General features: G+C 31.6%; 2 protein-coding genes across 2 annotated transcripts in view; both read left to right on the top strand.

Moving 5' to 3' along the window:
- Nucleotides 1–19,234, top strand: part of LOC126745892 (mitochondrial import inner membrane translocase subunit Tim21) — a 580,089-nt gene that overhangs the window by 111,881 nt on the left and 448,974 nt on the right. The gene's annotated exons all lie outside the window — the stretch shown is intronic.
- Nucleotides 1,334–19,234, top strand: part of LOC126745886 (T-box transcription factor TBX20-like) — a 108,287-nt gene continuing 90,386 nt past the window's right edge. Inside the window, exons 1-2 of the mRNA XM_050453922.1 lie at nt 1,334–1,767; nt 8,378–8,720. Coding sequence (XP_050309879.1) covers nt 1,626–1,767; nt 8,378–8,720 — 485 coding nt within the window. The 5' untranslated portion in view covers nt 1,334–1,625. The remainder of the gene's footprint in view (nt 1,768–8,377; nt 8,721–19,234) is intronic.

The following is a 19,234-nucleotide window of genomic DNA, read 5'->3' as shown; positions in this document are numbered from 1 at the left end:
CAGTATATATTTTTTTTTTCGAAAACGAAGTGAGATACGAGAAAAATACAAGAGGCTAAAAAGTTGTATTTTTAAATGTTTAATGAAACAACAAATATTAAAGTTGGAAAAAAGGCAGTGGTGTATATTTTTTGCCAATAATATTTGCTAAGATGTCCCCCGGGACGCCACTGGACTTTATAATTTCAATCTAATTAAGGCTAAATTAGAAAAAAATAAATAATATTTAAAAAAGAATCACCACGTATCTTGAAAACTGTGCATTTCCGAACCCAAGTTTATAGAAACTTTTTCTCTAATTTTTTTACAAGGAATCACCCATTGAAATATCTCCGTCTATTTTTCGAACACCCTGTAGTTGTTGTTGTTGTTGAGAATAATGAACTCTTGATCTAATTATATTCTTATCTGCTATATTAGTACTATTGGATAATACTTTCAGCCTCTATGAACACGAGGGAGATCACGGGATATGGAAAAACCTCGAAGTATCTTATATCCGACCATGGATAGACACAGATTGACTAAGAAGAAAAGGAAGAAGATTTCTTATCCCTGTCATATATTTTCTTTCTTATCTTCTTTGAAAAGTAACTTCAAAAACAATGACATTTTTAAACTTCGTTCGAATTTTTTTTTTGTTGGGCGCCACATTGTAACATTTCAGTTCAGACGAATTGTGAAACAGACCTCTTTTATGTAAAATTGTATGAACTGATGTAAAAATATACTTAAATAAAGCTATAATTAAGGCGTTTTATTCAGCATTTAAATCATCATAAAATATTGCTCTTATTATTTCACCTGCCTCTCGTGTCTTTACCTGCCAAGGCTGAGTGCCTGCGACTACAAACATAAGCTTATAGAAACGTGCAGATTTTAAATAAATAAAAATCTCCCTCGCCATGTAATTTCCATTTTTTTTCTAAGAAAAATTCTAATTTCCTACAATCATGTTCCTTCCCTTGTGAGCGCTCCATTAATAGTTACATTACATACCCGCGTACCCCACCTGTATACTTTTCCACAAAAACGTCCGCTCTAAATACATATTCAAATCGAAGAAATTACTGGTTTTAGTAGTAATTTGCTTTTCCAAGCGAAATAGCAAATTTTTATTACAAACTTCGCGGTGCAGTTGAAAATTTTATAAAATAGGATGCTAACAACGCGAGTTATGCAAAATAACATGGAAACGACCGGATATAATTAACCCCTAAGAAGGTCACTCCCCACAATTTTACTTACGACATGACAATCGGCGGCCATGGCTCGCCCCTGGTCACCAGTAGTGGGTGGGCTACTAAAGTGATATCAAGTGCCTGTCTACATGCCGTGTCGCCACCGTTACCGCAGCCAGTTTCTGATTGATAGCTCCACTCAGGCAAAACGGATCTCAGACCACACACACATATTATAACCCCCGGTTTAGCTCCACCCAACTCGGTAACTCCACCTAAAGTCGTAGCTCCTCCTCTTTCGAACTGGAAGGCTTCGCTTGTCGCTATTCTGTCGGTCAGTCTCGTAACGGCTACGTCGTTGTATTGTATACTAACCGATTGATGTGTCAGGGTGAACATTGTTTTTTAACTTGGTGACATTTTTTGTGACATTGTGCGGGTGATATGTTACTCGGGGCCATGCCGGAAGACTTAGTGGTACCCACTGGAAAGAGCCAGAGGGCCACGGACTTTTCGATCGCCGCCATTATGGCTAAAAATGAAAATCCGTCGGACAGCAATGAGGACAGAGATCTACCAACTAATGGTAAGTTCGACTGCCAAGCAATTCATGTATTTCAATAAAAACTGTTTGGAATGAAGTGTATTGTCAATTTATTAAACAGAGGCATAATTTAAAAGGATATGATTAGCCAATCGTATCTCACCATATAAAATTACTCTGTAATGATTTAAAAGTCCTGGACCTAACAATTTCCTAGCTTTCAACGTACAATACAATACCGTTAGCAAATAAAAGAAGCACAGCTGCAATACTCATATTAAGTAATTTATTGCAATGATCAGAATTGGTCCTAGAACAATCAACAGTACTCTGAATCTTAACAATTTGCTCTCCAGTATAGTACAATTCCTCTAATGCCCATGTATTGCAGTTCTTCCAAAAGCTTTCCACGAATATCGTATTTTTAGTGCTTTCTCAAATATTTTTGTTATTAGGTAAGAAATGGGCTTAGGTATATAATTTATAAGAGTTTTTAAGGTTTGTATAATTCCTAAGATTACACATTATTTTACAATTCCAGGCAGTTGAGCCACAAATTTTTAATAAAAATTTAGGCACTTATATTAAAATTGCACCTGAACTAATTAATTAATTTATTATTGACGTTTAATTAGGAATTATTTCAAATTTCCAAATAGTTATGCCCTAGATTTCTTATAACGTCAGGCATTTTAAGTAAAACTGTATTTCAATTGCCTTTACTAATTAATTAATGACGTTTAAGTAGCAGTCTAATTGATAGTTGATCCATAGATTTTTATGTGAGGCACCTTAATTCAAATTATGCTTCAATTGCCTGGAATTTTCAATTAATGATGTTAAGTAGCAAATGATGACAGAGATCTATCACCTAATATTAAATCCGACTGTCAAGCAATTGATCTATTTCAATAAAAACTTCTTGGAATTTATTGTCATTTCATCAAAAAGCAGCATAACTTAATAGGATATTATTAGCCAATCGTATCTCACCATATAAAATTACTCTGTAATGATTTAAAAGTCCTGGACCTAACAATTTCCCAGCTTTCAACGTATAGTACAATACCGTCAGCAAATGTTAACCTGGACTAATTAATTAGCTTATTATTGACGTTTAAATCGGAATTATTTCAAATTTCCAAATAGTTAGGCGCTAGATTTCTTATAACGTCAGGAATTTTAAGTAAAACTGTATTTCAATTGCCGTTACTAATTAATTAATGACGTTTAATTTAAAAGGCAATTGAGCTTCAAATGTTGGTAAAATTCTAAGCACTCCTAACAGTAGTTGAGCCATTGGTTTTTTATGTAAGGTACTTTAATTAAAATTTTGCTTCAATTGCCTGGAAATTTTAATTAATGGCGTTAAGTAACAAGTGATGACAGAGATCTATCACCTAATATTAAATCCGACTGTCAAGCAATTGATCTATTTCAATAAAAACTACTTGGAATTTATTGTCATTTCATCAAAAAGCAGCATAACTTAATAGGATGTGATTAGCCAATCGTATCTCGCCATATCAAACTACTTTGTAATTATTTAAAAGTCCTGGACCTAACATTTCCCAGCTTTCAACGTACAGTACAATACCGTCAGCAAATGAAAGAATCACAGCTGCAATGCTCATATTAAGTAATTTATTGCAATGATCAGAATTGGTCCTAGAACAATCATCAGTACTCTGAATCTTAACAATTTGCTCTCCAGTACAGTACAATTCCTCTAATCCCCATGTATTGCAGTTCTTCCAAAAGCTTTCCACGAATATCGTGTTTTTAGTGCTTTCTCAAATATTCTTGTTACATTTAACACTAAACCGAATGAATTTTTGTTTATCATCTTTTTTCAAGGATATCATTTTCCTAATTGAAAAATTCTCTATTAGGTAAGAAATGGGCTTAGATATATAATTTATAAGAGTTTTTAAGGTTTGTATAATTCCTAAGATTACACATTATTTTACAATTCCAGGCAGTTGAGCCACAGATTTTTAATAAAAATTTAGGCACTTATATTAAAATTGCACCTGGACTAATTAATTAATTTATTATTGACGTTTAAGTCGGAATTATTTCAAATTTACAAATAGTTATAGGCCCTAGACTTCTTATAACGATAGGCATTTTAACTAAAACTATATTTCAATTGCCTTTACTAATAAATTAATGACGTTTTATTTAAAAGGCAATTGAGCTTCAAATGTTGGTAAAATTCTAAGCACTCCTAACAGTAGTTGAGCCATTGGTTTTTTATGTGAGGCACTTTAATTAAAATTATGCTTCAATTGCCTGGAAATTTTAATTAACAACGTTAAGTAACAAATAAAACTGTTAAGCAATTAATCTATTTTATTAAAAACTCCTTGGAATTTATTGTCATTTCATTAAAAACCAGCATAACTTAATAGGATATTATTAGCCAAAAGCAATATAGCATAAATGATTTTAAAAAAATACGTAAAATATTTTTTTTAAACAATTAAGAATGCAGTTATCTTAACTTCTTTACTCTTGAAGGTACGTATACGTTAGGTTAAGATTGACGAAAAAAAGGAAATCACACCCTAGGCCTAAAATCAAAAATATCGGTCCAAACAAAATGAAATTGAAATAAAAAACTCTAAAAATCAATTTCACAGTATGTAAATAAACAAAAAAAATTGGGTTTTAATTATAATAAAATAAAATAAAAAAAGAAGAAATCAGATAAAAGATTCGATACCACAAGATTAGAAATATTAGTGTAAAACCACCTCAACCTTTATAAGGTTTTACTTACGTTAAAATAATTTAAAGTTAATATCAATACTTGATTAATCAGTTAAAATTCGGTATTTTCATTATGCCTTAATTGCCTACACTAATTTATTACTTTATTTATCACATTTAAATTTGAATCATTTTACAATTCCTGGCAGTTGAGCAACTGTAAGCATTTTAATTAAAATTGCGCCTCAACTGCTTAGGCTAATTAAGTAATTAATATATTAATGAACTTTACATAGTTGAGCCATAATTTTTTTTAAGTGTAATTTTAATTAAAATTATACTTCAATTGCCTGGACTATTTAATTAATGACGATTAGGTTGAATTTTTTTACAATTCTAGGCAGCTGAGTCTAATACATTATTTTAGAATTTCAGGCAGTTAAGCTACAACTTTGGTTAAAATCGTAAGCACTTTAATTAAAACTGTACCGCAACTGCCTAGACTAATTAATTAGTTTATTAATGCCGTTTAAATCGGAATTATTTCACAAGTCCAGGTAGTTGAGCCATAGATTTCTTATAATGTCAGGTTTTTTAATTAAAATTGTGCCGGAATTGCCTGGACAAATTGAGTGACGACGTTTACGTAAGAATTTAACGTGTAATTCTTGGTAGAAAATTATTTCAATAAAATATATATATATAACAATAAAATATATAAAAAATAAATTTCTTAATTCATCCCATATATTTCTTACAATATTAGGCAGTTGAACGACAGATTTCTTTTAAATTGTAACACTTTAATTAAAATTGTTTTTCAATTTTCAGGACTAATTAATTAATAGCGGTTAGGTTGGATTAATTTTATAATTTTAGGCACTTGATTAACAGAATTTGTTGGCACAGGTGTACCTCACTAAAAAAAAACACAAGAGCAAAAATACACTATAACGTCCTAAGTTTCTAAGCTAGAGTTGTCGTTAATTAAAGATAAGATCCCTGATTCTCTTCTTAGACATAGAAATCGAGCGATAAAATGAATCTACACTGAAAAACATAGAATTATATAAGAAAAGCATACAACTTAGCGCCGAATTATTTTTTACTATATCGGTTCTATACAAACAGATCGAAACTTGTCGTTTACTTACTATAATTCAAATGTAAAATTTAGCTTCTACTTTCAATATTCTATAATTTGTTTTTAAATAGACCATGTTTACATAAACTCCTCTTTTTTGCATATATTTAAAAAGCTTAAAGAAAAACTAGTTTACATTTTTTATTCCTCACATAAAAGCATTATTTATTAGGATATAGCAGCCAAGTATATAAAGGACATTCTATAAAACCTATGGGATTTGTAGAAAATTGGTTAACATGAAAGACAGGTTTCTGCATTTCAAGCAATTAATTAATTAAATTAGGCAAAGCGGTTTCGACCTTTAGGCCTTTTTCCATCTGTTCAATGCTTTTATGTTCACAAGCGATTTTTTTTAATAATAATTTTTTAGCTCTAAAAATTTAAATGCGTGAAATATATCCCCAAAAATAACAAAAAAAAATTACTCCTTATATCCTAGTTTGTCCCATTTAAACAGTTCCGAGGTTTTATTTTTTTTAAGCTAAAAATTAATTTATTCATAACAATTTTCTGCATATATTTTTAATACTTATTCTTGAGACTACGATGACTTAGTTATTCGTTTAAAATGTATTATATCCACTTTATATTGATTAAATTTTTAAGGCTATTATTGAAAATTTTCATACACCGGTTACCACAAAAATAAAAGTTAAATTCATTTAAAATTTTAACTCATAGTTTTAGTTTATTAATTAATTAACTTTAAGCCTCATATTCTTATTCTATATTTTGATTATCCCACCTTCCAGGTAAAAATATTACTACTTATTATATTTTTTAATTAAAATTTAAAATAATTACCTAAAAGAACAATATTAGCATTTTTATACCATTATTATGTAAATTATTATTTGATTTTCTTTGTCTGTTCTATTTTTAAATTAATTTAAAATAAACACCACTTTTCAAAATCCTTGTTGTAATATACGTTTTGATAATAACTTATGATAAATTTACGTACGGAAAGTTTTATTATACTACTAATTTATAATATCTTATTAATTTAATAATAAATATCGGAGCAAATTATTTTTTTTTAAATATTTTTGTAACCAAACTTGATTAAATTAAGAAACTTGGTGTATTTTATAGCAATAAGTCAATTTTTATAGTAAAAATAGGATCATTCGAATTTTTAACCTCTCCATATGATGTCCTTGAAGAAATAGTCCATTTTTTCTCAAAGTGATCGACCTAAATTAAATACCAATAAATCAAACTTCAAAAGTCACAAATCTCAAATATATTGACTACAAAGTCAAAGGATAACACGTGTTTCGCCTGTACTAGGCCTCATCAGATCTTCTTGTGTATTCACTTGTAAAAAGGAAAACAGATAAACAACACTATATGTTACAAGTCCAGGGTAAAAATTAAAAAATAACCAAATAGGATGGAGACTAGTTATCACCACATATTAAAAATACATACATATTTTTACTCCGTTTATTAACTTTCCATTCAATATATTTGAGACCTGTAAAGTTAGATTTATTGATATTTATTAATTACTTAGAGCCTTTTTAATGGGATATCCTTGACTTAACTTACCACAATGTAATTAATAAAATACAAAATATGTCTATAATTAATTATGACTTATTATAAAAATATAAAAAAAACTAGTTTAATATATCTCGTGAAAAAAATGTGAGAGATTCCCTTAATTTAGCACTTAAGCCTGAATTAATTATACTTCTCAGTTAAATGGTTCATTTGTGTTTTAAATAATTGTTTTTTTTATCATTTTAAACCACTTTTCGTCGAAATTTGTTAATTGCATAACATTAAAACATTTACGTAAAAAAATGCCATGCAAACGTGGAATATTTAATTGCATGAGTAAGTGATAAAAAAATACTACGGCTGCAATTATTAGATAAACTTAATTAATTAAAAGCAATGAGTAATTTAACTGCCTGGAAGTAATCAAAATATTCGTCCAGGCAGTTGAGTCAATTACTTTTTTTGTTCACTGTGAGATGATTAAATTCATTCAACTGTCTAAATGTAATCAAAATATTCGTCCAGAAAGTTAAGCCAATTACCCTGTTTGTTCACTGTATGATGATTGAATTAATTCAACTGCCTGGAAGTAATCAAAATATTCGTCTAGGCAGTTGAAATAATTACCTTCTTTGTTCACTGTGAGATGATTGAATTCATTCAACTGTCTAAATGTAATCAAAATATTCGTCTAGAGAGTTAAGCCAATTACCCTGTTTGTTCACTGTATGATGATTTAATTAATTTAACTGCCTGGAAGTAATCAAAATATTCGCCTAGGCAGTTGAGTCAGTTATTATCTGTTTTCACTGTGAGATAATTGAATTCATTCAACTGTAATTTATTCATAATATTTACAACTAGTTAGTTAGTAAAGTTAAAAATGAATTTACTTTGAACGGTCATTTTCTTACCAAATCTCTAGTATATAGATCAAGCTGCCACAAAATATTATAAAGATTACTTCAGTTATCAATTAGTTCCTACATCCTACAATTATTAATTAGTTTCAAAAGTCCTTTATCTTTATCATATTCTTGTTAATATTTTATTTGTACCTACATACCCATGTTTTTATTTAGTGTATAAGGAAATTTTTTCCACTATCTTAATATATTTTATTAACACAGTTAGGCTAAGTTCGGTTTAGTGGGTTAGGTGGAAGAACAGATCATTTGTTTCTCAGTAAACAAATGACCTGAACCTCGCCCAATTGATTACTTTTTTAAATATTTATAATCAATAAAAGACCTTTATTATTATTATCATTATTACTTATAGGTGACGATGCCTCTCATCTTATCTCTCTCGTTGACGAAGACCATCTCGAAGATGACGAAATCGAGGTGGACGTAGAAGAATGTTCAGATTCCGAATCCACCCGAGCACCGAAACCGAAACTTCGGCGCCACTCGCCGTCCGTATCCGATTGCGGATCGGAAGTGGCCGATCTCGATCGCGAAAGTCCGGATATCGTTCCGGAAAAATCGACTAGCCCGAAAAAACCGAAAATCTTATGTAACTGCGAGGAACTCCTGAGTGTCGAGTGTCACCTGGAAACGAAAGATCTATGGGATAAATTTCACGATTTAGGAACAGAAATGATCATTACCAAAACCGGAAGGTAAGCATTTAGATATTTATTTAAAAACATAATTATTAACCTGCCTGCACAATTCGTCATCAAAGTATAGATCCCCCCCAAACGAACATAAATGTTTTGATATTAATCTTTTGTCACCGTAATAATGAAACAAATATGGCGCTGAATCCCATTAGTGTAAATCAAGCCGAGCTTTTATCTAATTAAAGCTTTTAATAATTTATTCAGTTAGAGATGATAATAATTTGCCTGTATTGGACGATAATAGTGGCCAAGCAGGATTAATGACTGATATTATTCACTACGAATTACGAAAATTAACATTTCTAGGTTATTTATTATCTGGACGATCTGTTTTAGTATTGGTGTCCGTAGGGATGATTTAGTTCAGCTGAGTCATTAAAAATAGGGTTAAAATATAAGGTCTGTCTATGATAAGCGTTATATACTCGTGTAGAAGGACATTTAGTAAAAACTATTAATGATACTTATAAGTTAATAGAGCAACTTAGGAAAGTTATTTATTAAAAAGAAAAAAAGAACAGTTGGATCCTCAAAGGTTATGAGTTGTTTTATGTATTTATTTTGAAATATGCACTATAGCTAAACCAATGGTACAATGAACACAAACTTGCGTCACATTAAAAACAAGCAATACAGAAAATGTCGAGGTTAGTGAAGTGCTCCATATATACTGTCATAATTCTTTGCATAAATGCAGCTTGACCATAATTTGTCCAACGAGTTTCTGGTTGAAGTAGTTGCAATAGCCTTGTAGGGATCCTAAATCGAAGGTTACTAACGAGGTAGTAGCAAGATAATAGATTATTGATGAATGAGTTTGTAAAGAAAAATAGCATAGGAATTCAAACGATACTATTCCAAAGACTCCAAGTGCTGATTAAAGCTAGGATCTTTGTCAAAGACGAAAGATGACTCCCAAGTAGATTCATCTGTCTTACGGGTGAGTTTTTTTATAAAATAAATGTGACTTAGAGAATCATTAGTCTTGAAGAATCTCATTTGTTTACACTTGGAGACATTCATAAAGTGATAAAACGGACCAAGGCTCTCTGCAAACTCGTTTACTAAAGAATTTCAGGTCATCGGCATGTAGCAAGCAAAAACTGTCCTCAAAACAGCCAACAGCATCATTGGTGATAAGTGAAAAGAGTACAGGACCAATGTGCGTACCCTGGGAAACTCTCACCACACTAGTGGCTGCTCCTTGAATAGAAATATACTGAGTACAATCGCATAAACATAATTCTATCCAGCCAACGCTACTTGCTGACGACTTTCTCAAAAGGAGAGCATGGTTGACACGATCGAAAGCCTTTGATAGGTCTGTGTAGACGGAGTCTACTTGACAACCCTTCTCCACTAACCCAATGAGGAAGTTTAGATTTTACAGCCATGTTAGAAGTAATTAAATCTTCTCTGTAAAAACTATGCTGATTTAGGGAGATTGGATGTTTGTATATAATAATTATAATAATAATAATAATAATAATAAGCTTTATTTCCAACAGGTTACCTATACCCAGTTACAGGAAAATCAATTAAATATATAAATGTACAAGTACGAATGCATGAACTGTATTAGATTCATGCAACTAAACTATAAAAGAATTGCTATATAATAAAAAAAAGTAGTGAGTTTGAGAAAATAAAGAATAAAAAATCAACACTAAATTAGGATAAGAATCAAGAATTAATTTAAATCAAAAGAGCAGAAAAAAAATGAGTAAATAAATGTATTCAAACTAAAAACTAAATAACCTAGCGTCGCCCACCGACCATACGCTGGTGACTCCAAATAAGTGCCAAATTGTCATGGTGAATGTCACAAGAATCAGCAACAGTGTTAAAGTTTTGACACATAAAGTGAATAGGACTCTGGTACAGAATGTTGGACCTGGCTGTGTCCAAGTTAAAAGCTGGACACTGTCTAGATCCTGGGCGTGGTATATGAAAGCAAATTCTTTGCAAAAGGGATGGGCAGTCAATTTTATGGTTAAGTAAATTAAACAAGAATTTCACCGAATGCATTTCTCTCCTCTTCGCAAGTGATCGTTCAGTATATCTAGAGAGCAGCAGGTTATGGTCATAACCCCTTGGAGGATAGACTCCATCATCCTTAAATGCCAAACATTTAAGTAATCGCCGTTGGACTGATTCTAATAGGTGAATGTGCTAGTTGTAAATGGGAGACCAAATGAGGGAGCTGTAGTCCAGCATGGATCTAGAGAGTTTTGGCAGTGGCAGTGTTCAAAAAAAGTTTACAATTTCTAATAACAAAGCCCAGCATGCGAGTAGCTCTAGAAACAGTATCTTCGATGTGAGGGATAAAAAAACATTTTTGCTCAAAGATGACTCCAAGATCCTTAAGATAAGTAGACCTTGCCAGAGACTCCATTAACTAAGTAATTAAAGACAACTGGACTTTTGATTCGAAAGTAGCTGGCCACATTACACTTGGAAACATTAAGGTTAAGCCGGTTCAAAGTGCGCACCAATGGTGTACAGTATTGATGTTCTCTTGCAGTTGACCACAATCTGATATAGAGTCAATCCTATGGAAAAGCTTTAGGTCATCAGCGTTCAAGCTTATTTAATAGGATGAAGTGGTTAATCTGGTCAAAAGCCTTTCGAAAGTCTGTGTAGATAACATCGATTTGACCTCTATCATTAAGTGCTTCGCACACAAACTGAGAGAAGAATGCTAGGTTTGTAGCACATGAGCGGCCAGAAACAAGGCCATGTTGATCGTTGGCCAGCATGGACTTAACCTTGGGAAAAATTAATTTATAAAGAGCCAACTCGAATAACTTTGAGAAATTGCACAGAATGGATATAGGGTGGTAATTCTCTACTGTTCCAGCATCGCCCTTTTTAAAGATAGGGCAAACTTTGGCTTGCTTCCAGATATTGGGAAAAATACCCGTGTTAAGGATCAGATTAAAAATGTGGAGCAGAGGGTCTGTAAGTGCAACAGAGCAGTCCTTAGCTAAAAAACTAGGAATTAGATCTGGGCCAGAGGTCATTTTGCTTTTGAGACACTTGCTCGCCCCTATAATGTCGGTAGCCGCGAGCGCGACGTCTATGCGATGACGTCTATGCAAGCTAAGGGAGGTTCAGAGACGACAGGATGATCGCTGGGAAATGAGTTCGTGTATACACTCCTGCACTTGTAATTGAAACAATGCTTTTGTAAGTATTGGTTCAATTACTTCATCAAATTCGACTTAAAGACTGAGAGGCGTGTAGGATTTCTGCAAAAACAAGGAAAGAAGCTGCCATTAAATGTCTAGAATATTCTACATAGTAAAAGAGAAAGTGAAGTTAGGTCTGAGTAAAGTAAAGTCGGGTTCAGCACTCTTACTTCTATTTCCCTGTAAAGTGATGAGTTAATAGGTTGCTGGCATAGGTTATATTGACGATCTAATCACTAGCATATTATAACTGTTTTAGGCAACTGGACCTCAGACAGTTAAATTTCTTCTATAATTTTATTCCAGGCAGTTGAAATTTTTCATTATTTTGACGCAAACATGATAAAGCCGTTCCGTTTTCTTTGATTATTTAAAAAAAAAATCCATTTTAATTTTTTTACCTAAAAAATTGTTCTTCAGAATTTTAATTCAATGCCATTTTCATTTTTAGTGTTGACTTACAAGTTAACAGCATTTTTTTGACCATTTAGCGAGTGAGTCCCTAAAAAATTATTCATCAAAAAAATCAATTTTCTTGAACAGTTGAAAATTTTTTTTTGTAATTTCAGGTCCGTATTAAAAAAAAATGAAGATGAATTTCGCATACGAACGTCGTATCTAAAGCGTAACATTTTTGCTTCAAAATACCCCCTCTTTCCTACATAAAAAGTCATTAATTTTTTTTTTCTACATTTATCTTTACGTGACGTATACTAGTTACAACTCACTTAACACTTTTCTTGCAAATTGCAAAAATTTTCCCAGTATGTCAAAAACCGTTAATATTTTAAAAAGAAAAGAATGGCGCGAGTAGCATGATTCAAAATGCTTAAATTTTATAATTAAGTAAAACTTAATAAAAGTAGAACTTTTTCAGTTAATTGCTTAAAGCGGTAAAGTTGAATTAGTTTGAAGAAATGCAATAAAAAGATTTTTTTTTTATTCTTCCCTGACATTACTTTTGTTTACCTTAATAAAAAAAAATATAAAAAATAAATTGCATTAATTTTAATATTTTATATATATATTTTGAACCACTAGAAATCAAGATATTTGGTTGTCAATAATAGATAAATTATTTTATTTCTTGCAGGCACTCAATTAAGAAAAATGTTAATATCTATATATATGCCAGCAATTGGGAGAGCACATTTTCTTAAACGAGTATGTATAGTACTAGTAAATGAAATATCATCAAAATGGTCTTGACATAAATAACACAAGCAATGGTGACGATCGATGATGCGAAGGTGGGTGGTGGGAAGGGGCGAAAGAAAATCGATAATCTAATGACAATTATGACAGAAGTTGGCCCTCGATGCGGTCTAACCGAACTAAATTTTTTAGGTTAAGTTTTAGAACTTGATGATCAGGTTATGGTACCTTTCGAACACTCTTTTAATATTAATTTCTCTATGCTGCGTTGGTGTGACCTTTCTATTCATCTAACAGAAACTGAAGAATTCCTTAATAAATATTCTAATTCAGTGTCCGATTATCCAAAGGAACACGATTTAAAGAAAAATCCTACCAAGGCAGTGGTGCTTTTGTTTTGCTCAGAAAAAAAGGCAAATTAGAAAATCGCTTGTATTTAAAGCTAGAAAATGCAAATTTAGGCTTGCAAGTGATTGAAATATGACCATTCCTTAGTTAACAAATCTTGGTAAAATGCTCCTAATTCAATAAGCTATATAAACCTGCTAAATGCTGAGCACAGAAATGCCTTGACTTTTCTTCATATTACTAAAAGGTATTAAAGTCAAACTAAATATAAAGGATTAGACTCTTTGCCACTGTGGTGGAACTCATATTGTGGTTCAATTCAAAATCCGGGTCAAACCTATTGACATTTTTGATAAAATCATCGCTCAAGGGACAAAATGTTCGCAACGAAGTTGACAGTGCATAAATTCCCATATGGTATCGACGAGCAGATGACAGGTGCATTGCCGGTATAGTTTTCATCGTTCATGTTAAGCATTAATTCAAGTGCCGAATTAGGTTCGCGTTTTGACTTTCGGTACCAGCCGTAATTACAGGGCGAGCAGCTCCTTGATAATTTTTGGTAGGTAGGTAGGTAATTGGTAGCGTTTAGCTCTAACTATTATTATTTTACCAAAAAAAAAAATCAGGTTGCAGCTTATGGTCAGACAACAAATTTTTTTAGTACATAAGATGGTAGAAGCTAATATCGATCAACTAGCCCTTTATTTTATTGCCCAACACAATAATTTTCCGAGGAAGCTAACTAAATAAGGAGTCCTTCCCTCCCCAAGGAAGACAATTAAATAAATTAGTCCTTTCGATGTTCAAATCCTACTTAATTGAAATGGCATCAAGACGTTTGTTTCCCCCCTAATATTTGCAGCGGGGTTGTAATGGGGTTGTTGGAACACAGTTTCGCCGCACCGGCTGCAGCGGCTTCGGAGATTTTCCGTTCGTAATTAAGTACTTTTACTAATAGGAATCAGGGCTGGAGTTGGAAATATTTGACAAAGGAAAAACTCGATTGTACTTTTTAACAAACAGGTTATTTAATTAAATTCAATAAGATATTAATTTGAAGGTTTTTAACTCAGAAAGCGCCCTTTATGTGCTGATGTCCCCTTTTGGAAAAACCAGCTATTTTATGGAAATCTGAATATTGTTGAAGTTATATCCAATAAATATTCAATGACTCTGCGTAACAAGGATAAACATCCAAAAGACACACTTTGTGATGTTTATCCTTTGTTTGCACGTCAAAGTTATTCCCATATGGCTGTCAGCTTTTTATTAGCTCTAAGTTTAATTTTAGCACTTTTTGCAAATATTACTAAAATTTCTTTCAATATATGAAAAATTTATTGAAATCCTTAACCTAAAAATATCTTGACCATTTTCTCACTGGAGTGCATAGAAGAAATAAAATAATTTGTTTCTTATTGACAACTGAATATCTTGATTTCTAATTGCTAAAATATTGTAATTATTGATTTCTAGGATTCTCCAATAGCTTTTTTAGCACAATTTATAAAACTATTTAATTTCATACACTAACAATCAAGATATTGACATTTTTCTCAATGGAGTGCCTGCAAGAAATAAAATAATTTATCTATTATTGACAACCAAATATCTTGATTTCTAATAATTCAAAAGTTGTAATTATTGATTTTTCGGACATTAACATCTTTTTAGCACATCTTGGAAAAATGACTCAAATATATACAATCAAAAAATGAAGATATTGGCATTTTTTTCACTAGAGTGCCTGGAAGAAATAAAATAATTTGTTTCTTATTGACAACTGAATATCTTGATTTCTAGTTGCTAAAATGTTGTAACTATTGATTTCTGGGATTCTCCAATAGCTTTTTTAGCACAATTTATAAAACTATTTAATTTCATACACTAACAATCAAGATATTGACATTTTTCTCAATGGAGTGCCTGCAAGAAATAAAATAATTTATCTATTATTGACAACCAAATATCTTGATTTCTAGTGGTTCAAAAGTTGTAATTATTGATTTCTGATATAATCTCATAGCTTTTCTAGCACGTCTTAAAAAAATATTAAAATTCATACACTAAAAATCAAGATATTGACATTTTTCTCACAGGAGTGTCTGCAAGAAATAAAATAATTTATCTCTTATTGGCAACTAAATATCTTAATTTCTAGTAATTCAAAAGTTGTAATTATTGATTTCTGGAATTCTCCAATAGCTTTTTTAGCCCAATTTATAAAACTATTTAATTTCATACACTAAAAATCAAGATATTGACATTTTTCTCACTGGAGTGCCTGCAAGAAATAAAATAATTTATCTCTTATTGACAACCAAATATCTTGATTTCTAGTGATTCAAAAATTGTAATTATTAATAATACACTAATACTTTTTTAGCATCTTTTTGGAAAAATTACTGAAATCCATACACTCAAAGAATCAAGACATTGAGATTTTTTTCACTAGAGTGCCTGGAAGAAATAAAATAATTTGTTTCTTATTGGCAAGTAAACATCTTAATTTTTAGTATCTAAAATGTTGTAATTATTACTTTTTGTGATACTCTTATGGCTTTTTAGCACATCTTGAAAAAATCACGAAAATCCATACACTAAAAATCAAGATATTAACATTTTTCTTACTGGAGTGCCTGGAAGAACTGAAATAATTCAACTCTTATTGGCAACTAAATATCTTGATTTCTAGTCACTAAAGTGTTGTACTTATTGATTTTTAAGATACCCCAAGGGCTCTTAAAGCAACTACTGAAAAAAACTGTTGAAATACACACACAAAAAAACAAGATTCTGACATTTTTCTCACTGGAGTGCCTGGAAGAAATAAGATATTTTGACTCTTTTTGGCAACTAAATATCTTGATTTCTAGTGGCTAAAATGTTGCATCTATTGATTTCTAGGATACTTCAAAGATTCTTGAAGCAGCTACTGTGATCAATACTTTATAGTACGGAGAATTTAATTTAAAGTAAAATTAATCTATAATTGATTATTGCAAGGAATGAATAAAGTCACTTTAATATATCATTGCACCCGGTATCTTTGCGCGTTAGTAAAAAAAGATGGCCTATGCGACACGCGCTATGCGCGAAGAACTTTGGATTGCAATAAGCGACAGTATCTCTCTCGTTTTGTTCGTTGAAAGTACCACCATCTTTTCGGGTACCGCAAGAACCTTAATTCTCAAAATTAGTGTAAACAGAGGCGCCTCATATTCATGAGAACTATAATGTGCACGACGATCCAGCAACTAGATCCTCACGGGTAAGTCCTTAAGGCCCCTTTGTTTCGCCGTTCAATGGTGAATAATTTCTCTTTTTATACAGTCCACAGTTTTATCTCATTTATTAGTCGATTATTCACCAAAAAAACTAAAGAAACCCATAAGCTAAAAATCAAAATATTGACATTTTTCTCATTGGAGTGCCTGGAATAAATAAAATAATTTGTGTCTTATTGGCAACTCTATAACTTGATTTCTAGTGGCTAAATTGTTCTAATTATTGATTTCTGGGATACTTCAAGGGCTCTTCAAACAACTACTAAAAAATGATTGAAAATCATACACTAAAAATCAAGATATTGACATTTTTCTCACTGTAGTAGCCTGGAAGAAATAAAATAATTTGGCAACTAAAAATCTTGATTTTTAGTGGATAAAATATTGCAACTATTTTCTGGGATAGTCTAATAGCTTTTAGGCTTTAAAATTGTAATACTGTAAATTGGTATTTAAATGACTAGCCTAAATATTTATTAGTTGCTTGCATAAGACAGAAAACTAAAGGAAAATTCTTCGTATCATGCAAAGATTTTTAAATTTTTACAAATAAATTTATTAAGTATTTCACGTGTTTTAATATTTACAACATAATAAATAAATAGTTTCCTTAGCTTTTTTATAAGGGATCTTTGGCATGACAAGTAACTATTATCTTACCCTTGGTAAAGAATGGACTGCAGGCTTAATTACTAATTACGAACTACACTAATCACGAAAGAGCACACTAATAACTTAAGGCACTTTTATGTTATAGACATTTTAAAAACTCTGCTTGTACTTTCAGCTCTAATACACAACGAAAACAGCATAAACGAGCAGCCTGTTGATCTAAAAGTTCCAGACGATTTGTCAAAATTACGAATTTGTTTAAATTTCTGTCGGAGAATTTTATAAAAATAGAGTCTTTATAATAGAGTTTTATAGAAATAATTTAAAATAAATTAACCTTTTTAGAAATATCTTCTTTCAACAAATGGACATCCTAAACAAGTAATCCATTGGATGTCTAATGAGTATTCATTCAGTGTACCTGGACATATTGATGTCCATTGGACAAACAGTGCTATCTGGAAATATGTACAAATTGTTTATGAATATATTGCCAAAGGTCCTGCTCTGTACCAATTTTCCAGTATATTTAACAATAATCCTATTCTTGTTCCCTTTCGGATTTATACACTCCCTTTCATTGATTTTCCGCCCTAAAACCCGCTAAATTGCTTTTCACTTTCCTTACCCGGTCTTCCTTATTTGCCATGTTGCCTCCCCTTTCTAAGCCATATTAAAATTGATGAAAAAGGTGCTATATTTTGTAGAATATAAATTGAATAGTTTAACTAAGAAACTAGAGCAGCCTAGTATTTTTCCAAAGATAATTTAAGGGCTTGAAGGTGAACACCTTGAGTCATACAAACAAGGACGATTTTATTCAATTACAGTGCCTTGTGTACCGACCAGCTGCTTCACGTTATGGGGTATTTATCCTTTATTGGCGTCAAGTTTAAAGAGAATAAGACTACTTGGGCAGTTCTGTTGTTGTTTTTTAATAAATAAATCTATTTTTAAAGAAATAGTCCATTCCTTAGTGTTGTGAGTTGAGATAAATAAAACCATTTAAGTTTCCTTTCATATTTTTCAAAGTAGAATTAGATGCGAAACACGAGCTCTTCAATGCCATCTATGTTTCTAGGAAAACACCAATCGTAACACTAAGATGCTCTTTACAAAGTAAGTTATGGCCGATCAGGTCAAAATCCTTAAAGTAGTCCAAAGACATAGATACGGTCACCATGCTTTTATCTAAGACTCTAATATGAAAAAGTGTTTGCAAGATTTGAATTGCGCACCAGGATTGACAGTCTTAATGTCACGTGATTATGACGTGACGGATCGAAAATTGACAGATGGGAGATACACGGTAGAAAAATGTGTCTCTCCAATATTTTCATACATGTTAAAAGTGTTTGTTTTATTTCCTTTTATTCCACTACAACCACCAATCGAGTAAATATACAAAACTTCAAATAAGCCTGAATAAACCACCCTATCGAATCTACTTATTGATTCCCGATCTACCCCCGGGGGGCACCTCTAACAACCGGATAATAAAAGGGAGGGTGTTAAAATCACCCTGAAATTACATATATCGAATAACCATTATCCTTTATGTATACAATCAATAATTATTTCTAGTTACATCCGAAATCGAGATGTAACAACGTCGAGCAGGATTAGTGAGGGTGAAGTGCGACTTCCCCCTTATTTCCTGAGTGGCCCCACGGCTCGTAGCTAGTTGATTATGATTTAGTTTTATTGGTTTTGGTGGAGTAAATGAATTTATTGTGTGTAGTCAAATAGGCGTATGTTTGTTTTATTAGAACATAAGCATTATGTGATGACTATGCTAGGACTTTTTTCCGTTGCTAGCCTTTAATGGATGAATAAATGCTCTATTCCCTATATCCCTATTCTTGTTCAATGTTCACGACATTCTTTCTGCATAAACCCCTTCTTCCCTCTATTC

Source organism: Anthonomus grandis, chromosome 16 (assembly GCF_022605725.1).
Source record: "Anthonomus grandis grandis chromosome 16, icAntGran1.3, whole genome shotgun sequence".
NCBI lineage: Eukaryota > Metazoa > Arthropoda > Insecta > Coleoptera > Curculionidae > Anthonomus > Anthonomus grandis.
This window is presented reverse-complemented; position numbering and strand designations above follow the sequence as displayed.